At 45.3% G+C, this 24,883-nt stretch overlaps 1 protein-coding gene across 1 annotated transcript in view; it reads left to right on the forward strand.

Annotated features, from left to right (window-relative positions):
• Positions 1 to 24,697, forward strand: part of LOC112218929 (transmembrane and coiled-coil domain protein 3) — a 42,859-nt gene extending 18,162 nt beyond the window's left edge. Inside the window, exons 2-8 of the mRNA XM_042301839.1 lie at positions 18,277 to 18,477; positions 18,632 to 18,721; positions 18,930 to 18,982; positions 19,445 to 19,690; positions 20,144 to 20,593; positions 22,545 to 22,680; positions 24,188 to 24,697. Coding sequence (XP_042157773.1) covers positions 18,277 to 18,477; positions 18,632 to 18,721; positions 18,930 to 18,982; positions 19,445 to 19,690; positions 20,144 to 20,593; positions 22,545 to 22,680; positions 24,188 to 24,490 — 1,479 coding nt within the window. The 3' untranslated portion in view covers positions 24,491 to 24,697. The remainder of the gene's footprint in view (positions 1 to 18,276; positions 18,478 to 18,631; positions 18,722 to 18,929; positions 18,983 to 19,444; positions 19,691 to 20,143; positions 20,594 to 22,544; positions 22,681 to 24,187) is intronic.
• Positions 24,698 to 24,883: the final 186 nt, after the last annotated feature.

Here is a 24,883-nt window from a genome sequence, read left to right on the forward strand (position 1 = left end):
TAACTTAATCCTTCCTCCTCTAGCTACCTAACCACACACAGCTCAATAAGTTAAAATGTCCGTCCCTTATTTATCAGTTTGACTTAATCCTTCCCCCTCTAGCTACCTAACCACACACAGCTCAATAAGTTAAAATGTCTGTCCCTTATTTATCAGTTTAACTTAATCCTTCCCCCTCTAGCTACCTAACCACACACAGCTCAATAAGTTAAAATGTCCATCCCTTATTTATCAGTTTAACTTAATCCTTCCTCCTCTAGCTACCTAACCACACACAGCTCAATAAGTTAAAATGTCCGTCCCTTATTTATCAGTTTGACTTAATCCTTCCTCCTCTAGCTACCTAACCACACACAGCTCAATAAGTTAAACATGCCCGTCCCTTATTTATCAGTTTAACTTAATCCTTCCTCCTCTAGCTACCTAACCACACACAGCTCAATAAGTTAAAATGTCCGTCCCTTATTTATCAGTTTAACAATCCTTCCTCCTCTAGCTACCTAACCACACACAGCTCAATAAGTTAAAATGTCCATCCCTTATTTATCAGTTTAAAATCCTTCCCCCTCTAGCTACCTAACCACACACAGCTCAATTTAAAATGTTCCCTTATTTATCAGTTTAACCAATCCTTCCCCTCTAGCTACCTAACCACACACAGCTCAATAAGTTAAAATGTCCATCCCTTATTTATCAGTTTGACTTAATCCTTCCCCCTCTAGCTACCTAACCAACACAGCTCAATAAGTTAAAATGTCTGTCCCTTATTTATCAGTTTAACTTAATCCTTCCCCCTCTAGCTACCTAACCACACACAGCTTAATAAGTTAAAATGTCCATCCCTTATTTATCAGTTTAACAATCCTTCCCCCTCTAGCTACCTAACCACAACAGCTTAATAAGTTAAAATGTCCATCCCTTATTTATCAGTTTAACAATCCTTCCTCCTCTAGCTACCTAACCACACACAGCTCAATAAGTTAAAATGTCCATCCCTTATTTATCAGTTTGACTTAATCCTTCCCCCTCTAGCTACCTAACCACAACAGCTCAATAAGTTAAAATGTCCATCCCTTATTTATCAGTTTGACTTAATCCTTCCCCCTCTAGCTACCTAACCACACACAGCTCAATAAGTTAAAATGTCTGTCCCTTATTTATCAGTTTAACTTAATCCTTCCCCCTCTAGCTACCTAACCACACACAGCTCAATAAGTTAAACATGCCCGTCCCTTATTTATCAGTTTAACTTAATCCTTCCCCCTCTAGCTACCTAACCACACACAGCTCAATAAGTTAAACATGCCCGTCCCTTATTTATCAGTTTAACTTAATCCTTCCCCTCTAGCTACCTAACCACACACAGCTCAATAAGTTAAAATGTCCGTCCCTTATTTATCAGTTTGACTTAATCCTTCCCCCTCTAGCTACCTAACCACACACAGCTCAATAAGTTAAAATGTCTGTCCCTTATTTATCAGTTTAACTTAATCCTTCCCCCTCTAGCTACCTAACCACACACAGCTCAATAAGTTAAACATGCCCGTCCCTTATTTATCAGTTTAACACTCTTTAGTATATGGCTTATTCACATTATTTACGACATAACTCCTAGTTATTTACCAACGAAGGACCACTTTGGAATGAATTTTTAAAAATGTTTTAATTTCACCTTTATTTAACCAGGTAGTCTAGTTGAGAACAAGTTCTCATTTGCAACTGCGACCTGGCCAAGATAAAGCGTAGCAATTCGACTCATACAACAACACAGAGTTACACATAAACAAAACATACAGTCAATAATACAGTAGAACAAAAGAAAACAAAAAGTCTATATCTATATACAGAGAGTGCAAATGAGGTAAGATAAGGAAATAAATAGAAATTCAGTGCTTAATTCTGGGAATACAGTGCTTAACTCTGGGAATCCAGTGCTTAACTCTGGGAATACAGTGCTTAACTCTGGGAATACAGTGCTTAACTCTGGGAATACAGTGCTTAACTCTGGGAATACAGTGCTTAACTCTGGGAATACAGTGTTTAACTCTGGGAATACAGTGCTTAACTCTGGGAATACAGTGCTTAACTCTGGGAATACAGTGCTTAACTCTGGGAATACAGTGTTTACCTCTGGGAATACAGTGCTTAACTCTGGGAATACAGTGCTTAACTCTGGGAATACAGTGCTTACCTCTGGGAATACAGTGCTTAACTCTGGGAATCCAGTGCTTAACTCTGGGAATACAGTGCTTAACTGGGAATCCAGTGCTTAACTCTGGGAATACAGTGCTTAACTCTGGGAATCCAGTGCTTAACTCTGGGAATCCAGTGCTTAACTCTGGGAATACAGTGCTTAACTCTGGGAATACAGTGTGCGTCTAACTGTATATGTTTTTAACCCAAATAAATGCAATTCAACGAGCAAAGTTTGCCATTAGCAGGATGTCTCTAGCAGCAGGGCAGAGGAGTGTGTCTGTCTCTCTCTCTCTCCTTCCCCCTCTCCCTCGTTCCAGGGCAGAGGAGTGTGTCTCTCTCTCTCTCTCTCTCCTTCCCACTCTCCCTCGTTCCAGGGCAGAGGAGTGTGTCTCTCTCTCTCTCTCTCCTTCCCCCTCTCCCTCGTTCCAGGGCAGAGGAGTGTGTCTTTCAACGAGCAAAGTTTGCCAAGTGTTCTACCCTCTTGTCAAGGAGTCGCTAGAGACTCAAAACCACAAGAGAGTAGAACATATTTCAAACTTTGCTTGCTGACTGATTCCAGTTTTGGAGCTTCCATTGTCATAATCTAGAATCGGCGTGCTTAACTCCATAGTTCAGGCATAAGAACTGGAAGTGTTAGGCAGATTGTAATATAGATACCCATCCAAGTCTATGGCCGATTATAACAGCCCTTCTCAATGCCCCCATTGTAGTGTACAATATAAGGTAATATATCAAATTGGATTATAACAGCAGTAACAGCAGTATAACTGGCCCTTCTCAATGCCCCCACAATGTTAGGTAATATATCAAATTGGATTATAACAACAGTAACAGCAGTATAACTGGCCCTTCTCAATGCCCCCACAATGTTAGGTAATATATCAAATTGGATTATAACAGCAGTAACAGCAGTATAACTGGCCCTTCTCAATGCCCCCACAATGTTAGGTAATATATCAAATTGGATTATAACTCAGATCACTGATCCAAGGGATTCGCAGCGCAAGGTATTAGAACAATATCTTCTATTAGTACAGAGTGCTCTATTGGCCCTGACCATGGCCAAACAACAAGTTGTCTGGCAGGGGATGTGAGTTGTTGGTTGGTTCTACATCAGGGGTGTCAAACATATGGCTTAAGTAAAAAATGACGGTTGTTGATAATGGGCCCCTGTACACCTATGTACAGTGCCGTGCGAAAGTATTCGGCCCCCTTGAACTTTGCGACCTTTTGCCACATTTCAGGCTTCAAACATAAAGATATAAAACTGTATTTTTTTGTGAAGAATCAACAACAAGTGGGACACAATCATGAAGTGGAACGACATTTATTGGATATTTCAAACTTTTTTAACAAATCAAAAACTGAAAAATTAGTCCTCAGGCCGGGGGCACCTGACCATATGAACCCCACTCCACTCCACACCACCCTCCTCTCCCTCTGGCCTCTGCCTCCCAAGAGTATAGGCCCCTCAAACTCAACTCTGGACCTCAAAGCCAGTTTCACTGCATTTCTTCATTGTTCCCATCTAATCAGGGACTGCTTTAGACCTGGGACACCAGGTGTGCAGTTAATTATCAGGTAGAACAGAAAAGCAGCAGGCTCCGGACCTTGTTGGGTAAGAGTTGACTAACCCTGTTATCGGCTATATGCCCGCACTGAAAATTAGGGCGTCCCCACGGCAACTTGAAAGTACAGCCGGTGCACTTTCTTATGAGCTTTGATTCAGTTAGAAGAGCCTCTCATCCAGGGAAAAGTACAGATTGTAAAACAGAAAGTAGGAACGTGAGATGAACAGCAGCATAATTTCTAGCGCGACAAGGAACAAGTGCTCAGTAAATGTCAATGTACTGAACCTATTATTCCTTCCGACCCAGTCATGTCGGGCTTTGCCTCAGCTGCAGGCTATACCATTAGTGTCGAGCCAAGCGTCGTCAATATAGCAGTCATCCGAGTACCAAACCTCTCCCTTCAATTCATCTATGTTTGTTTCTATGTTCCATATCATAGCACCTTTCAGTACTTTAACCCCATTAGCAGCTTTAATATAAACCTAAAATAGCCAAAACGATTTGTTTTTCGAACCAAAGGCATGAAATCAAAGAACTGTTGCCACAAGCATTTTCCAGTAGTGCCAGAGTCAGACTATCATGCAATGCGTTCTGGGTAACTCTGAGGCTGACACAGACAAGTGTTTGTGTTGCTCTGAACTCAAATGCACCTCTTGTAATCGGACCAGACTGATACACACATACACACACACACACACACACACACACACACACACACACACACACACACACACACTGAGTGGACCATTTTGAGTTTCCGAAGGATTTAAAATACAGTGTTCTGTTGGAGTAGGCGCCATCTTAGATATTACAATAAGATTAAACTCATCCCTCCCAGGGCCCATATGTCAGGATTCAGGACACTCACAGGATTCAGGACACTCACAGGGACACTGAATGACTGATTCAGCACAGAGGATCCATATGCATTAGGTGGTCCGTTGGACCGCAGTCCAAATCCCGGGCCAGAGGCTGGACAATGGGTTGTTCTCTGCAGAGAAAGAGGTTTCTGTTTTAGCGAGGCTTGACACACAGTGAGAGGTTGGAGAAAGCGAGGGAGAGGGAGATGTTGAGAGAGCGAGGCTGGAGAGAGAGACGGGCATAGTTGTGGTTGTCTGTTCTGCCTCTTGATCTTCAGTATTTCTACATATTATACAGTAGCTACATGCTACGATAGGCAGATATATAGGAGCTATATGCTACGATATAATGACAGATACAGTAGCTACATGCTACGATAGAACAGATTCAGTAGCTACATGCTACGATAGAATAACAGATTCAGTAGCTACATGCTACGATAGAATGACAGATTCAGTAGCTACATGCTACGATAGAATGACAGATTCAGTAGCTACATGCTACGATAGAATGACAAATTCAGTAGCTACATGCTACGATAGAATGACAGATTCAGTAGCTACATGCTACGATAGAATGACAGATTCAGTAGCTACATGCTACGATAGAATGACAGATTCAGTAGCTACATGCTACGATAGAATGACAGATTCAGTAGCTACATGCTACGATAGAATGACAGATTCAGTAGCTACATGCTACGATAGAATGACAGATTCAGTAGCTACATGCTACGATAGACAGATACAGTAGCTACAGAGAGACACGCCCCCCTCAGAGAGAGAGGCAGAGCTTAATGTGAGCTCTCACGTTTTTTAATGTTTGAATTTTTTTTTTTACAAAAGGATAGATTTGGAGTTAGATAAACTTGGATTTTTCGGCGGGTACATATGCAGGATGCTACCCTCAACTGCATGGCCTTCACTCTAGATCAGAACTCCAAAAATACAACCTAATTTTGACCTAAATTAACCGGAGAGATTACTGCCTCTCTCCCCCTGTCTGGTACCGGTACCTCCACCACACTCACCCCTCTCTGTTCACTCTCTGTCCTGGTCTCTCTCCCCCTGTCTGGTACAGGTACCTCCACCACACTCACCCCTCTCTCCCTGTCTGGTACAGGTACCTCCACCACACTCACCCCTCTCTCCCTGTCTGATACAGGTACCTCCAGCACACTCACCCCTCTCTCCCTGGCCTGTCTCCCCCTGTCTGGTACAGGTACCTCCACCACACTCACCCCTCTCTCCCTGGCCTGTCTCCCACTGTCTGATACAGGTACCTTCACCACAGTCACCCCTCTCTCCCTGTCTGGTACAGGTACCTCCACCAGACTCACCCCTCTCTCCCTGTCTGGTACAGGTACCTCCACCACACTCACCCCTCTCTCCCTGGCCTGTCTGGTACAGGTACCTCCACCAGACTCACCCTTCTCTCCCTGTCTGGTACAGGTACCTCCACCACACTCACCCCTCTCTCCCTGGACTGTCTCCCCCTGTCTGGTACAGGTACCTCCACCAGACTCACCCCTCTCCCCTGTCTGGTACAGGTACCTCCACCACACTCACCCCTCTCTCCCTGGCCTGTCTGGTACAGGTACCTCCACCAGACTCACCCCTTCTCTCCCTGTCTGGTACAGGTACCTCCACCACACTCACCCCTCTCTCCCTGGCCTGTCTCCCCCTGTCTGGTACAGGTACCTCCACCAGACTCACCCTTCTCTCCCTGTCTGGTACAGGTACCTCCACCACACTCACCCCTCTCTCCCTGGCCTGTCTGGTACAGGTACCTCCACCACACTCACCCCTCTCTCCCTGGCCTGTCTGGTACAGGTACCTCCACCACACTCACCCCTCTCTCCCTGGCCTGTCTGGTACAGGTACCTCCACCACACTCACCCCTCTCTCCCTGGCCTGTCTGGTACAGGTACCTCCACCACACTCACCCCTCTCTCCCTGGCCTGTCTGGTACAGGTACCTCCACCACACTCACCCCTCTCTCCCTGGCCTGTCTGGTACAGGTACCTCCACCACACTCACCCCTCTCTCCCTGGCCTGTCTGGTACAGGTACCTCCACCACACTCACCCCTCTCTCCCTGGCCTGTCTGGTACAGGTACCTCCACCAGACTCACCCTTCTCTCCCTGTCTGGTACAGGTACCTCCACCACATTCACCCCTCTCTCCCTGGCCTGTCTGGTACAGGTACCTCCACCAGACTCACCCTTCTCTCCCTGTCTGGTACAGGTACCTCCACCACACTCACCCCTCTCTCCCTGGCCTGTCTCCCCCTGTCTGGTACAGGTACCTCCACCACACTCACCCTTCTCTCCCTGTCTGGTACAGGTACCTCCACCAGACTCACCCTCTCTCCCTGTCTGGTACAGGTACCTCCACCACACTCACCCTTCTCTCCCTGTCTGGTACAGGTACCTCCACCAGACTCACCCTTCTCTCCCTGTCTGGTACAGGTACCTCCACCACACTCACCCCTCTCTCCCTGTCTGGTACAGGTACCTCCACCACACTCACCCTTCTCTCCCTGTCTGGTACAGGTACCTCCACCACACTCACCCTTCTCTCCCTGTCTGGTACAGGTACCTCCACCACACTCACCCTTCTCTCCCTGTCTGGTACAGGTACCTCCACCACACTCACCCCTCTCTCCCTGGCTGTCTCCCCTGTCTGGTACAGGTACCTCCACCAGACTCACCCCTCTCTCCCTGTCTGGTACAGGTACCTCCACCACACTCACCCCTCTCTCCCTGGCCTGTCTGGTACAGGTACCTCCACCAGACTCACCCTTCTCTCCCTGTCTGGTACAGGTACCTCCACCACACTCACCCCTCTCTCCCTGGCCTGTCTCCCCCTGTCTGGTACAGGTACCTCCACCAGACTCACCCTTCTCTCCCTGTCTGGTACAGGTACCTCCACCACACTCACCCCTCTCTCCCTGGCCTGTCTGGTACAGGTACCTCCACCACACTCACCCCTCTCTCCCTGGCCTGTCTGGTACAGGTACCTCCACCACACTCACCCCTCTCTCCCTGGCCTGTCTGGTACAGGTACCTCCACCACACTCACCCCTCTCTCCCTGGCCTGTCTGGTACAGGTACCTCCACCACACTCACCCCTCTCTCCCTGGCCTGTCTGGTACAGGTACCTCCACCACACTCACCCCTCTCTCCCTGGCCTGTCTGGTACAGGTACCTCCACCACACTCACCCTCTCTCCCTGGCCTGTCTGGTACAGGTACCTCCACCAGACTCACCCTTCTCTCCCTGTCTGGTACAGGTACCTCCACCACATTCACCCTCTCTCCCTGGCCTGTCTGGTACAGGTACCTCCACCAGACTCACCCTTCTCTCCCTGTCTGGTACAGGTACCTCCACCACACTCACCCCTCTCTCCCTGGCCTGTCTCCCCCTGTCTGGTACAGGTACCTCCACCAGACTCACCCTTCTCTCCCTGTCTGGTACAGGTACCTCCACCAGACTCACCCCTCTCTCCCTGTCTGGTACAGGTACCTCCACCACACTCACCCTTCTCTCCCTGTCTGGTACAGGTACCTCCACCACACTCACCCTTCTCTCCCTGTCTGGTACAGGTACCTCCACCACACTCACCCCTCTCTCCCTGGCCTGTCTCCCCCTGTCTGGTACAGGTACCTCCACCAGACTCACCCTTCTCTCCCTGTCTGGTACAGGTACCTCCACCACACTCACCCTTCTCTCCCTGTCTGGTACAGGTACCTCCAGCACACTCACCCTTCTCTCCCTGTCTGGTACAGGTACCTCCAGCACACTCACCCTTCTCTCCCTGTCTGGTACAGGTACCTCCAGCACACACACACTGTAGGGGCGAGTGACTCTGAACTGACAATGGCTTGCCTCAAGTCGTTATATATTTTATTGTTTTATTGTGCATTTTGCTATTTGCCTCGTGACTCCTTCATACATTGTTGACTATAAACGTTCTTTACCCAACCATGGGACAGACTGTTTGTTCCCACACTCGGGACTCTGACTCCCTATTGGTTACACAGACTTTTGGCCTCCCATCCTATTCTAACCACCTCTCGCCGGCTTTGTATTCATGTTACCTGATGAAATTGCTGTACAATATCATCTTGTTGCCATCTGGTGCACATTCAGATGTCATAAATCAGCACTGCAGAGCTCTCCCTGTCCTCTGCCTTGATTGTATTACTGCTGATGATATCTGGAAATGTGCATGTACACCCTGGCCCATCTACTGTTGCTAGCCCCAATTCTGACTTGTGCTCTGATATCTGCTTCACTGATTTCTGCTCTCGTAAAAGCCAGGGTTTTCTGCACGTTAACACTAGAAGCTTATTACCTAAAATGGATCAATTGAAAGTGTGGATTCACAACTCCAATCCAGATGTGTTGATCGTTACTGAGACGTGGTTAAGAGAGAGTGTTTTGAATATTGATGTTAACCTTTCTGGTTAAAACCTTTTTTGGCAAGACAGATCTTCCAAAGGTGGGGGAGAGGCAATCTTTACCAATGATCACCAGTGCTCAGTTGTCCCCACTAAGTCTGGCTCCAAACAATTTGATTTGCTGGGTTTAAGCATTACATTTTCAAATAGCTCTTTGTTGACTGTTGCTGGGTGCTATCGTCCTCTGTCAGCACCGGCCTGTACCCTACCTGCCCTAAGCTCTCTCCTGGCCCTTTACACGCTAAGTCTGAACTTGTCCTGCTTGGTGACCTAAACTGGGACATGCTTAAACAACCTGACCAAGTCCTAAAGCAACGGGACTCCCTAACTCTTTCTCAGATTATCACCAATTCCACAAGGTATGACTCCAAACACCCAGAAAAGGCAACTCTCATCGATGTCATCCTCACAAATAATCCTGATAGGTATCAGTCTGGTGTTTTCTGTAATGACCTTAGTGATCACTGTTTTACAGTGTTTGTAAAACAGTGACGGCAGGTAGGCTAGTGGTTAGAGCATTGGGCCAGTAACCAAAAGGTTGCAAGATCGAATCCCCAAGCTGACAAGGTAAAAATCTGTCATTCTGCCCCTGAACAAGGCAGTTAACCCACTGTTTCTAGGCTTTGTAAATACAAATTTGTTCTTTAACTGACTTGCCTAGTTAAATAAAACAAATGGCTGCTCAGTGAAACAACTTGTCCTGATTTGTTATAGACGCCTGCTCAAAAACTTTAATGAGCAAGCCTTCTTTCATGACCTGGCCTCTGTAAAATGGTTTAGAATCAGCTTGATCCCCTCTGTCGAAGACGCTCGGACCTTCTTTTTTAAATATTTTCTATGGTATTGTTAACAAACACGCCCCCATAAAGAAAATGAGAATTAAAAACAGGTTCAGCGCCTGGCTCTACTGTGATCTTGCAGAGTTGCTCCACCTCAAGAATTGCATTTGGTGAAAGGCTCGGCACACGCATACTCAGGCTGACTGGCTATCGTTCAGGCAAATGAGAAATAAGTGTACTCAGGCTATCCGGAAGGCCAAAGTTAGTTACTTTAAGGAGCAGTTCTCTCTCTGTGGGTCTAAACCCAAGAAGTTCTGGAAAACGGTTCAAGACCTGGAGAATAAACCCTCCTTCTCACAGCTGCCCATGTCCCTTAATGTTGATGATGTGGTTGTTACTGACAAGAAGCACATGGCTGAACTCTTTAATCACCACTTCATTATGTCAGGATTCCTATTTGACTCAGCCACGCCTCCTTGCCCGTCCAACATTTCCTCATCTCCCACCCCTTCTAATGTGACTATCCCTGATGCTCCTCCCTCTTTCCGCTGCCCTGCTACAAAGTTTCTCCCTGCAGGCAGTCACTGAGTCAGAGGTGCAAAAGGAGCTCCTTAAATTTGACCCCAAAAAAACATCTGGGTCAGATGGTTTAGACCCTTTCTTCTTTAAGGTTGCTGCCCCTTTTATCGCCAAGCCTATCTCCAAACTTTTTAACCTGTCTCTCCTTTCTGAGGAGGTTCCCATTGCTTGCAAGGCAGCCACAGTTCGTCCTTTATTTAAAGGGGAGATCAAGCTGATCCTAACTGTTATAGCCTATTTCTATTTTGCCCTGTTTATCTAAAGTGTTGGAAAAACTTGGCTTTCTGTCTATAGTATTCTCTCGGGTATGCAATCTAGTTTCCGCTCAGGTTATGGATGTGTCACTGCAACCTTAAAGGTCCTCAATGATTTAGAGCTTGATGTAGTCACCTCATACTGTCCTTCTCTCAACACATATCAAAGCTGCAGGCTAAATATAAATCTAGACTTGGTTTCCTCTATCATAATCGCTCCTTTTTCACCACAGCTGCCAAACGAACCCTGATTCAGATGACCATCCTACCAATGCTAGATTATGGAGACATCATTTATAGATCGGCAGATAAGGGTGCTCTCAAGTGGCTAGATGTTCTTTACCATCAGATTTTCCACCAATGCTCCTTATAGGACACATCACTGCACTTTATACTCCTCTGTAAACTGGTCATCTCTGTATACCCATCGCAAGACCCACTGGTTGATGCTTATTTATTAAACCCTCTTAGGCCTCACTCCCCCCCTATCTGAGATATGTACTGCAGCCATAATCCTCCACATACAACACCCGTTCTGCCAGTCACATTCTGTTAAAGGTCCCCAAAGAACACACATCCCTGGGTCGCTCCTCTTTTCAGTTTGCTGCAGCTAGCGATTGGAACGAGCTGCAACAAACACTCAAACGGGACAGTTTTATCTCAATCTCTTCATTCAAAGACTCAATCATGGACACTTACTGACAGTTGTGGCTGCTTTGTGTGATGTATTGTTGTCTATACCTTCTTGCCCTTTGTGCTGTTGTCTGTGTCCAATAATGTTTGTACCATGTTGTGTTGCTACCATGTTGTTGTCATGTTGTGTTGCTAACATGCTGTGTTGTCATGTGTTGCTGCCTTGCTATGTTGTTGTCTTAGGTATCTCTTTATGTAGTGTTGTGTTGTCTCTCTTGTTGTGATTATGTGTGTTTTGTCCTATATTTAGATTGTATGTATTTTCTAGTTTCTATCTCTCTTCCCCGTAGGAGCCCTTTTGGTAGGCTGTCATTATAAATAAGAATTTGTTCTTAACTGACTTGCCTAGTTAAATAAAGGTTCAAATAAAAAATAAAAAGCTCCATGTTACGATAGAATGACAGATACAGTAGCTACATGCTACGATAGGAGCTACATGCTACAGATACGGTAGCTGCATGCTACGATAGAATGACAGATACAGTAGCTACATGCTACGATAGAATGACAGATTCAGTAGCTACATGCTACGATAGAATGACAGATACAGTAGCTGCATGCTACGATATAATGACAGATACAGTAGCTACATGCTACGATATAATGACAGATACAGTAGCTGCATGCTACGATATAATGACAGATACAGTAGCTACATGCTACGATATAATGACAGATACAGTAGCTACATGCTATAGAATGACAGATACAGTAGCTACATGCTATACAGTAGCTGCATGCTATATAATGACAGATACAGTAGCTACATGCTACGATATAATGACAGATACAGTAGCTACATGCTACGATATAATGACAGATACAGTAGCTACATGCTACGATAGAATGACAGATACAGTAGCTACATGCTACGATAGAATGACAGGTACAGTAGCTGCATGCTACGATATAATGACAGATACAGTAGCTGCATGCTACGATATAATGACAGATACAGTAGCTACATGCTACGATAGAATGACAGATACAGTAGCTACATGCTACGATATAATGACAGATACAGTAGCTACATGCTACGATATAATGACAGATACAGTAGCTACATGCTACGATATAATGACAGATACAGTAGCTACATGCTACGATAGAATGACAGATACAGTAGCTGCATGCTACGATATAATGACAGATACAGTAGCTACATGCTACGATATAATGACAGATACAGTAGCTGCATGCTACGATATAATGACAGATACAGTAGCTGCATGCTACGATAGAATGACAGATACAGTAGCTTCATGCTACAATAGAATGACAGGTACAGTAGCTATATGCTACGATAGACAGATACAGTAGCTTCCTGCTACGATAGACACATACAGTAGCTACATGCTACGGTAGAATGACAGATCGGGTAGCTACATGCTACTATAATAGCTTCATGCTACAGATTCAGTAGCTACATGCTACGATAGAATGACAGATACAGTAGCTACAGATTCAGTAGCTACATGCTACGATAGAATGACAGATACAGTAGCTACATGCTACGATAGACAGAAAAATAGTAGCTACAAAACATTAGGAACACCTTCCTAATATTGAGTTGCTCCCCCTTTTGTCCTCGGAACAGCCTCAATTTTTCAGGGCATAGAACTCTACAAGTTGTCAAGCGTTCCACAGGGATGCTGGCCCATGTTGACTCCAATGCTTCCCAAGTTGTGTCAAGTTGGCTGGATGTCCTTTGGGTGGTGAACGGTGACATCAATAAGGATTCACCTGGTCAGTCTGTCATGGAAGCGTAGCTGTTCCTACTGTTTTGTACACTCAAGTGTATTTGGACAATGAAGCTAAAATGATAAGTGTCTCTATACTCCAGCATTTTTGGCTTTGAGATCAAATGTTTCATATGAGGCGACAGTACAGAATGCCACCTTTTATTCATGGGTATTTTCATACATATCTATTTTACCGCTTAGAAATTAAAGTACTATATGTACAGCACATTATCAAAAGTATGTGGACGCCTGCTCATCCAACATCTCATTCCAACATCATGGGCATTAATATGGAGTTGGTCCCCCTTTTGCTGCTATAACAGCCTCCACTCTTCTGGGAAGGCTTTCCACTCGATGTTAGAACATTGCTGCGGGGGACTTGCTTCCATTTAGCCACAAGAGCATTAGTGAAGTCGGGCACTGATGTTGGGTGATTAGGCCTGGCTCGCAGTCGGCGTTCCAATTCATCCCAAAGATGTTTGATGGGGTTGAGGTCAGGGCTCTATAAAGGCCTGTCAAGTTCTTTCACACTGATCTCGACAAACCATTTCTGTATGGACCTTGCTTTGTGCACGGCGGCGTTGTCATGCTGAAACAGGAAATTGCCTTCCTCAAACTGTTGCCACAAATTTGGAAGCACAGAATTGTCTAGAATGTCATTATGTGCTGTAGCGTTAAGATTTCCCTTCACTAGAGCTAAGGGGTCTAGCCAGAGACATGAAAAACAGCCCCAGACCATTATTGCTCCTCCACCAAACTTTACAGTTGGCGCTTTGTATTGGGGCAGGTAGTGTTCATCTGGCATCCGTCAAACCCAGATTTGTCCGTTGGACTGCCAGATGGTAAAGCGTGATTCATAATTCCAGAGAATGTGTTTCCACTGTTCCAGTGTCTAATGGCGGCGAGCTTTACGCCACTCCAGCCGATGCTTGGCATTGGGCTAGGTGATCTTAGGCTTGTGTGCGGCTGCTTGGCCATGGAAACCAATTTCACGAAGCTCCCGACGAACAGTTTGTGTGCTGACTTTGCTTCCAGAGGCAGTGAGTGTTGCAACCGAGGACAGACCATTTTAACGCACTAAGCACTTCAGCACTCGGCAGTCCCCATTCTGTGAGCTTGTGTGGCCTACCACTTTGCGGCTGAGTCGTTGTTGCTCCCAGACATTTCCACTTCACAATAACAGCACTTACAGTTGACCAAGAAAGCTCTAGCAGGGCAGAAATTTGACGGACTGACTTGTTGGGAAGGTGGCATCCTATGACGGTGCATCGTTGAAAGTCACTGAGCTCTTCAGTAAGGCCATTCTACTGCCAATGTTTTCCTATGGAGATTGCATGGCGGTGTGCTCGATTTAATACACATGTCAGCAACGGTTGTGGCTGAAATAGCTGAATCCACTAGTTTGAAGGGATGTCCACATACTTTTGTATATATAGTGTATCTATTTCCCCATGTGTATTTGGACAAATAGTTTATCAAAGTCGTCTAAAGTTGATTTTTTTTTTCTCACACATTTCTTGCATGTAATGACTACATCAAGTTTGTGACTCTACAAACTCATTGGATGCATTTGCAGTTTGTTTCGGTTGTGTTTTGGGTTGTGTTTTGGGTTATATTTTGGGTTATGTTTTGGGTTGTGTTTTGGGTTGTGTTTTGGGTTATGTTTTGGGTTGTGTTTTGGGTTGTGTTTTGGGTTATGTTTTGGGTTATGTTTTGGGTTGTGTTTTGGGTTGTGTTTTGGGTTATATTTTGGGTTGTGTTTTGGGTTGTGTTTTGGGTTGTGTTTTGGGTTGTGTTTTGGGTTGTGTTTTGGGTTATGTTTTGGGTTGTGTTTTGGGTTATGTTTTGCCCGATAGTAACTGATGAAACTGGTGAATGATGACTTGAGTCATTTTTATATTAGTATGCCTTTGTTGTGGCCTTGTAAAACACATCTAACCCTTGTGTGGCAGTATAAATGTTCTATGAACACAAATTTCAGAGTTCCAGCAATTTGGTGTTACTAAATATAGGCTACCAAGAGCTTGATACAGTTTTATAAAATACCAAAATACGGGTACTGACAGTGACAGGAATGAAAAGAAGAAGCGTTGAGCTGAATGTGTCTATCTGAATGTGACTGTTTGTGTGCTTGTGTGTGTGTGTGTGTGGTTTTGTGTGTGTGTGTGTGTGTGTCAAAACTACTTACCCAGTCTGTTTCTGTAATCCGTACCTTCTCAATGTTTCACCTGACAGACAGTCATGAGGCAGGCGGGTAAAGCTGTCATGTAACTTATAATGTTAAGCAGTAGTGAAAGACTGGTGAGTCTGGTTGGGCCACCACACACCCACACAAACACACACACACACACACACCCAAAACCACGCGTTTAGTGATTGTTAGCCTAAGTGCTGGTCTGAGAACCAGCCAACTGTGTGACAGTTCATTGATCAAGGATAAGGCTGTGTTGTTGTTCTGTCTGTCCTTACCTCACATTGTGTCGTCCCAAATGACACCTTATTCCCTTCGTAGTGCTCTTCTTCCTTTGGGTCCTGGCGAAAGAAGTTGCATTATAAAGGGCACAGAGTGCCATTTGTACATTGATCGAGGGGTTAAGTTACAACATTTCTCCTACAGTCATATTTTTTATGATTTCTGTGTTGCAAAAGGTCAGGCTAACAGTACGTGCTGCTGTGAACCTCCATTGATGAAGATTTAGCAGCTTGTTGGTGGTGTGTTTTTGTCTTTACTCGTAATTAGAACGTACTGTGGTTTCTATAGTTTCGGCATTTTCCACCTCGCATGATAGTCAATGTTATAACATAGTTGAAACCCTTTCAAGAAGTGTTAAAGCTTTGTTTTTCTTCTCGTAATTGTGAAGTTTAATATTAACACATTGTGTAAATATTCTCACTCAACGGTTTGCAAAGATGGTCCCCTTCATCTTGATTAGCTCTGTAGCAGGCTGTACTTTAGTGAAGGCCACGTGAACAGCACACTGCAACAGAAACCCTAATCCCAACCAATATTAATTGAGCGATTTCTTAAATGTTTGTTTCTAGTCAGTTGTGGTGTAGATTCTATTTCTAACTTGCCAGTGTCAGTCAACATGGTATGTAAATATCAGATTAGTACCACTGTTTCACTTCCCTAAAATAACAACTGGATCGGCATGTTAAGAGTGTGTTGATACCATAGGAAAATGGTGCATTACAGTAAAAACTAATGAAAAACACTTACAATCACCCCCCCCCCCCTACTAGTACTAGTATGTGTTGATGCCATAGGAACTTGAAAAGGATGAGTTGACTTTATGCCATAGAGAAATATAACAATGAGTTGATGTCATAGGAATATAAGTAAATTGTGTTGTTGTCATAGGAAAATAAGTACATTGTGTTGTTGTCGTAGGAATATAAGTACATTGTGTTGTTGTCATAGGAATATAAGTACATTGTGTTGTTGTCGTAGGAATATAAGTACATTGTGTTGTTGTCATAGGAATATAAGTACATTGTGTTGTTGTCATAGGAATATAAGTACATTGTGTTGTTGTCATTGGAAAATGGTGCATTATAGTAAAACCAATGACTAGCTACTTTCTAGTAGAGGTTTTCTGAGTGTGGTGCATTCATGAGAAACATGTCGATGTCATAGGAGAGTGGTGCATCAGCACAATAAAACCCATGGCTTACTGTCTAGTACAGTAGGGGGATTTTCTGAGTGTGTCGCTGGGTGTGTGTGTGTGTGTGTGTGTTGCTCTGTCATTATCTTTGACCTAGATGTACGGGCTCCATTTCTCAATCATTACTCATAATATGGCCATCATCCTGTCACCTGGACGCTACAGCGTAAACAAATTAGGAGCTGGGTCCCAAAAATATAACAGACGTGACTAATAAGGGATTTACACACACACACACACACACACACACACACAGAGAACACACGCAGAGAACACACACACACAGAGAACACACACACACACACACAGAGAACACACACACACACAGAGAGATCACACACACACACAGAGAGCACACTCACAGAAAAGTAGGTATTTGGAACACATATTTGGAATAGCCTTTGTGTCAATCTAGATATGGGTAAGCTTTCCAGTGGAGTTTGGAGTATGTTTCGTCAGTCAGGGGATTGAATGTGACATTGTATTATTGTCTAGATGTTGGCCAGCTGTCCTCCACAGCTCTCTGTGGCTTAGTTGGTATCATGAGTCAGACAGTTTCTCATTCCCAGTAAATATACTTTTGGTTTTGAAATCCATTTCTCTGAGTGTCTGATTGACTTTCGGTACTGTAGTTCAAGCAGGTTTAAGCAGGTTCATAAATGATATATAAACTAATGATTACCAGTTTATAAATGACTTACAAACCCTTTATGAGTCCTTTATTAAGTATGGTAGCCTAGTGATTAGAGTGTTGGGCCAGAAAGGTTGCTGGATCGAGTCCCCGAGCTGACAAGGTAAAAATGTGTCGTTCTGCCCCTGAGCAAGGCAGTTAACCCACTGTTCCCCGGGCGCCGTGGATGTCGATTTAAGGCCCGCACCTCTCTGATTCAGACGGGTTGGGTTAAATATGGAAGACACATTTCCAGTGGTTGTGTTCCTTCCTGTGTCTGTCTGACTGATGGTTCTGTGGTTGTGTTCCTTCCTGTGTCTGTCTGACTGAAGGTTCTGTGGTTGTGTTCCTTCCTGTGTCTGTCTGACTGAAGGTTCTGTGGTTGTGTTCCTTCCTGTGTCTGTCTGACTGATGGTTCTGTGGTTGTGTTCCTTCCAGTGTCTGTCTGACTGATGGTTCTGTGGTTGTGTTCCTTCCTGTGTCTGTCTGACTGATGGTTCTGTGGTTGTGTTCCTTCCAGTGTCTGTCTGACTGATGGTTCTGTGGTTGTGTTCCTTCCTGTGTCTGTTTGACTGATGGTTCTGTGGTTGTGTTCCTTCGTGTGTCTGTCTGACTGATGGTTCTGTGGTTGTGTTCCTTCCTGTGTCTGTCTGACTGATGGTTCTGTGGTTGTGTTCCTTCCTGTGTCTGTCTGACTGAAGGTTCTGTGGTTGTGTTCCTTCCTGTGTCTGTCTGACTGAAGGTTCTGTGGTTGTGTTCCTTCCTGTGTCTGTCTGACTGAAGGTTCTGTGGTTGTGTTCCAGGCTGAAAGGAGCAGTGGCGAAGGGAACAGCCTGAACATTCCGGAGTCAATGTGTCGAGGCAGCTCAGAGAACAACCTAGATCTAGATCTGAGCGGCATCCCAGACTCCCAACGCTACCTAGACTCCTCCCACCGCAGCTTAGACTCCTCCTACCGCTCCCTGCCCCCCGGACTCAACAGCCTGCAGCAGAAGATCCTCCGGGTAAATGAGGAAGTCCTCGGTGAATCACACTTGGACTGAACTATTATTTTTCATTGACTGTCTTGTCTTGATCATCTTGATATTTCTTAATGTATGCACAAAGCCATAGCAGAATGTCCTTATGGGGATAATACATTTCCTTCTGTTATTTTAGGTGACTGAAGAGTTGAAGATTGAGCAGGAGGCTCGTGACGACAATGTGGCTGAGTACCTGAAATTGGTGAACAGTGCCGACAAGCAGCAGGTGTATAACTCAACTTTTTCTTACTCCGACTAACACTTTTAATTTCTTGCTAGCGCTGATTTTGATGAATATAGTGGCTGAAGAAGAAGTCCTGAAGAAAGTTTAATTTTGCAATGATTGCGATAAGCGTTTGTTAAACCTACCTGTGATGAAAGCACTGATAGCAAGTCACTCTGGATAGTCTAATTATTTCAATGTGAAAATGCAGGTGGGACGCATCAAGCAGGTGTTTGAGAAGAAGAACCAGAAGTCAGCCCACAGGTACTGTTTTATATTACCTCTCGTGTGACTTTGGGCAAAATGCACATTAAATCCAATTATAAACTGGACCGTTCAAGCCCTGAATGCTGATTGGCTGACAGCTGTGGTATATCAGACCGTATACCACGGGTATGACAAAACATTTATTTTTACGGTCCTAATTATGTTGGTAACCAGTTTATAATAGCAACAAGACACCTCGGGGGTTTGTGATATATGACCAATATACCACAGCTAAGCCGTTGGCTGTGGTATATTGCCAATATACCACACCTCCTCGGGTCTTATTGCTTAAATAACTATATGTCAGAAGCATGTTGAATACCTACAGTGGTCTTTCCGAAACAAGCACACCAATACACTGTAAACATTGAAAACATTCCCCGGATTCTTGATACCTCTTTTGAACCAAACCCAACCGTGTGTTTGATACAGTCTTTTGTGACTTGTGTTGTGACACAGCATCGCCAACATGCAGAAGAAGCTGGAGCAGTATCATAAGAAGATGAAGGACAGCAGTGAGAAGGACGCCAGCTCCAAACACCACAGCAGTCCCAAGGAGACCTCCAAGGACAGGCTGAGTCTCACCAACGTGAGCAGTGGTAGTGGCCGACACCCCACGGACAAGATCAAGACTGTAGGGCCTGGCGTCTCACTCTCACCGCCATTCTTCTTCAGCAAGCCCCGGGACTTTGCCAACCTCCTCAGGTACTGATGCTGTGCTGCTCCAACCGTGTGTGTGTGTGTGTGTGTGTGTGTGTGTGTGTGTGTGTGTGTGTGTGTGTGTGTGTGTGTGTGTGTGTGTGTGTGTGTGTGTAGGGATACAGATTTATCAGGCCACCATTCGTTGACCTGTGTGTGTGTGTGTGTGTGTGTGTGTGGGATACAGATTTATCAGGCCACCATTCGTTGACCTGTGTGTGTGTGTGTGTGTGGGATACAGATTTATCAGGCCACCATTCGTTGACCTGTGTGTGTGTGTGTGTGTGTGTGTGTGTGTGTGTGTGTGTGTGTGAGAGCTAACAAAGCCCCCGGGATTGATTCTGGGTCTCAGACAGAAGAGACAGCTTGTCTCAGTGGATATAGAATCACCATGACATCATACATTGACCTCTGTGTTTCTATGACGATAGATAATTAAAAGTTCATCTTCTCCTCCAGGAACAAGTTTGGCAGTGCCGACAACATCGCCCACCTCAAGACCTCCCTGGACACGCCCAATTCCTTCCGCTGTGAAGGCACTGGGCGGGCCCTGAGCGGCAGTGCCACCATCGGGGATGGGAAGACCGCGACCCCCGCCGCCACAACGACCCCCAAGTACACCAGCGACGACGAGTGTTCCTCTGGCACGTCCCTGTCTGCGGACAGCAACGGGAACACCTTGGCTCATGGGGTTGGCCTGGGTCTAGAAGGGGGTTCGGGGGCTGCAGTGACTCCTGGACAGAGCCTGGAGGTTGGGGACGGCCAGGGGAGGCTTGACATGACCATGGAGGAGGTGAGAGAGATCAGGGAGACCCAGGGGCAGCTGGAGGAGGACATGGAGACACTCAGGACCCAGTTCAAGAAAGACTACGGTTTCATCACCCAGACGCTACAGGAGGAAAGATACAGGTGGGGTTACTATAGCAGCAATTGGATCCCATTACAGAGTGTTGTAGGAATGTTGTAGGAATGTTGTAGGAATGTTGTAAGAATGCTGTAGGAATGTTATAGGAATACTGTAAGAATGTTGTAGGAATGTTGTAGGAATGTTGTAAGAATGCTATAAGAATGTTGTAGGAATGTTGTAGGAATGTTACTGGAGGTGAGCTACAGGTTCAGAACACACAGCATTGGGAACCTCCATTTAACCTCTTGATTCTAGCCATCCCGGATCCGGGATCGTGAATCCAGCCTCAAGCTCATTACCATAACGCAATGTTAACTATTCATGAAAATCGCAAATGAAATGAAATTAATATGCTAGCTCTCAAGCTTAGCCTTTTGTTAACAACACTGTCATCTCAGATTTTCAAAATATGCTTCTCAATCATAGCAAAACAAGCATTTGTGTAACAGCTAGCGTAGCTAGCGTAGCATTTAGCGTTAGCAACAGCAGGCAACATTTTCACAAACACCAGAAAAGCATTCAAATAAAATCATTTACCTTTGAAGAACTTCAGATGTTTTCAATGAGGAGACTCTCAGTTAGATAGCAAATGTTCAGTTTTTCCAAAAATATTATTTGTTTAGGACAAATCGCTCTGTTTTGTTCTTCACGTTTAGCTACGAAAAAAACCTGTATCCAGGAGTGTAATTATCCCCGCAGCTCATTAGCATAACACAACGTTAACTATTCATGACAATCGCAAATGAAATGAAATTAATATGCTAGCTCTCAAGCTTAGCCTTTTGTTAACAACACTGTCATCTCAGATTTTCAAAATATGCTTCTCAACCATAGCAAAACAAGAATTTGTGTAACAGCTAGCGTAGCTAGCGTAGCATTTAGCGTTAGCATCAGCAGGCAACATTTTCACAAAAACCAGAAAAGCATTCAAATAAATAATTTACCTTTGAAGAACTTCGGATGTTTTCAATGAGGAGACCCTCAGTTAGATAGCAAATGCTCAGTTTTTCCTGAAAGATTATTTGTTTAGGAGAAATCGCTCCGTTTGGTGCGTCACGTTTGGCTACCAAAAAAAACAGAAAATTCAGTCATCAAAACTCCAAACTTTTTTCCAAATTAACTCCATAATATCGACTGAAACATGGTAAACGTTGTTTAGAATCAATCCTCAAGGTGTTTTTCACATATCTCTTCATGATATATCGTTCGTGGAAGCCTCCTCTCCTCTCAATCACTGGATGACTGCGTGCAGCTTGTAGATTACGCACCAATTTAGACAAAGGACACCGGGCGGACCCCTGGTAAATGTAGTCTCTTATGGCCAATCTTCCAATGATATGCCTACAAATACGTCACAATGCTGCAGACACCTTGGAGAAACGACAGAAAGGGCAGGCTCAGTCCTGGCGCATTCACAGCCATATAAGGAGACAATGGAAAACAGAGCCTCAAAAATTCTGCTCATTTCCTGTTTGAAGTTTCATCTTGGTTTCGCCTGAAGCATGAGTTCTGTGGCACTCACAGATAATATCTTTGCAGTTTTGGAAACGTCAGAGTGTTTTCCTTCCAAAGCTTTCAATTATATGCATAGTCGAGCATCTTTTCGTGACAAAATATTGCTCTTAAAACAGGCACGTTTTTTTATCCATAAATTAAAAGAGCGCCCCCTATATCCAAGAAGTTAAACACAGTAGTATCAGCTACAACAGCAGGAACAACATGGCTGGGGTGCTCAGTACCTTGCGTGGTACTTGTATAGTACACAGATGATGTCCTCTATATGCCAAGCTGGGAAAACAGATGTTTATTTGGCTGTTTTGTTCTGCTTGTCCAAAGCAGTTCTTGTTGCTATGTACCTAAATTGCCGGTGAATGACCAATCGCCATTGTGTATACATTTGTATTTCCTGTTAGGTATGAGTGAATAACCCATTCTTCTTCTATTTTCTGATAGGTATGAGCGGTTGGAGGACCAGCTGAATGACCTGACAGAGCTCCACCAGGCGGAAACAGCCGACCTGAAACAGGAGCTGGCAAGCATCGAGGAGAGAGTAGCCTACCAGGCCTACGAGAGAGCCAGGGATATACAGGTACTATAGGAGGAGAGGAGAGGAGAGGAGAGGAGAGGAGAGGAGAGGAGAGGAGAGGAGAGAGGGAGAGGAGAGGAGAGGAGAGGAGAGGAGAGGAGAGGAGAGGAGGAGAGGAGAGGAGAGGAGAGGAGAGGAGAGAGAGCCAGGGATATACAGGTACTATAGGAGGAGAGGGAGGAGAGGGGAGGTGGAGAGGAGAGGAGAGAGTAGTCTACCGGGCCTCCTAGACGGAGATGGATAATCAGGGACATCTCTTTTCATTCATCAAATGCAGGGTGCACAGTGCACTGTATGGCTGCGAGAATGATTTTAGAGTGGACGGAAGTGGGCAGGCAGCCAAACTTTACTGGGGCCCTTGGAAGTGATTGTTTGACAGTCAGATAAAAACATCATGACAGGTTGTGGTTCAAATAGGGATTCTATGATTAGACCGCTCAACATGTTACGCCTAGGAGGTCCTGTAGCTGGAAGAAATGTACTTTCACCCTGGATAATAGCTACATACAATCCTTTACCAAGGTCTGGTAATAAACGATAGATAGCATCCTGTCCTGGTGGTGAACTTGTAACGTCAAGCTGCCTCCCACTACAGAAACAGCTCCTGCATTATGGGCCATTGTTATGGGCCATTGTTATGGGCCATTGTTATGGGTTGTTGTTATGGGTCGTTGTTATGGGCCATTGTTATGGGTTGTTGTTATGGGCCATTGTTATGGGTCGTTGTTATGGGCCATTGTTATGGGCCATTGTTATGGGTCGTTGTTATGGGCCATTGTTATGGGTTGTTGTTATGGGCCATTGTTATGGGTCGTTGTTATGGGCCATTGTTATGGGCCATTGTTATGGGTCGTTGTTATGGGTCGTTGTTATGGGCCATTGTTATGGGTTGTTGTTATGGGTCGTTGTTATGGGCCATTGTTATGGGTCATTGTTATGGGCCATTGTTATGGGCTTTTTTGGCCGAGGCAAGTTACTACTTAACTACCAATGTGCCCTTGAGCAAGGCTAAACTGTGGCAGAGGCTCTGCACTACAGTTCACTCTGTGCTTACATAAATGTGTCATGAGTGTGTCTGGGAGGGTTGGGAGAAAAATAATTTGCTTTCCAAGATGAACAATAAAGTACTAATCTATCCTAGGAGAAGGAGGACTAGACATATTAAACTCCTTTAATATGAAATCAATCCCATTGCTCCTCTGTTTAAACCCAAGGTTATGTTTGCTAGACAGGCTTTATTGACCACTGTTCTCTCTCACTCCCTCCCTCCCCCCGCCCCTTCTCTCTCCCTCCCTCCCTTCTCCCTTCTCCCTTCCCCCCACCCTCCTTCTCCCTCTCCTTCTTCTTCCCTCGCCCCCACCCTCCTTCTCCCTCCCTCCCTTCCCCCTCCTTCTCCCTCCCTCCCTTCCCCCTCCTTCTCCCTCCCTCCCCCTTCTCTCTCCCTCCCTCCCTCCCCCCCCGCCCCTTCTCTCTCCCTCCCTCCCTCCCTCCCTCCCTCCGACCTCTATAGGAAGCTCTAGAGTCGTGTCAGACGCGGGTCTCTAAACTAGAGCTCCAGCAGCAGCAACAACAAACTGTACAGCTCGAGTCCAGTGACGCCAGGGTGCTTCTGGGTAAGAGCATCAACATCATGCTCGCCCTCGTCACCGTGATCCTCGTGTGCGTCTCCACGGCCGCCAAGTTCGCCGCACCCCTCCTGAGGAGCCGACGCCACGTGATGGGCACCTTCCTGGGCATGTGTCTGCTGGCGCTATTCTGGAGGAATTGGGAGAATTTTCAGCGTGCTATGGAGAGTGTCCTGGTGTCAGCCTAATGCTGTCCACAACCACACACAGCAACAAATGATCTCCGGGCGGATCTCAGAGCGCAGAACATCAAAATAGTATATTTATAAGTGATTAGAACCTACAGTGGTGAGGTTCTACAGTATAGCGTTGGTCCTGGTGCTGCCTGGTGGGGGAGAATGGATCTGTGAAAACATGGTCACAGACTGGTTAATCTCACCAGCCAGAATAACACTGAATATCAAGTCAAAGTGAGGTGCAAGAACAGACATCATAACAACAGACGGCTGAGAATGTTGTAATCCTTGATTAATACTGGTTCTCCCAATGTTAAGTCATATCACGAGAGTCTACTTCCTGTTCACTCCTAAGATTTCCATTGGTCAGAAGAGGATGATGCAGTCCACAACGTCACACTGCAA

The sequence above is a fragment of the Oncorhynchus tshawytscha genome, linkage group LG19, assembly GCF_018296145.1.
Source record: "Oncorhynchus tshawytscha isolate Ot180627B linkage group LG19, Otsh_v2.0, whole genome shotgun sequence".
Classification (NCBI taxonomy): domain Eukaryota; kingdom Metazoa; phylum Chordata; class Actinopteri; order Salmoniformes; family Salmonidae; genus Oncorhynchus; species Oncorhynchus tshawytscha.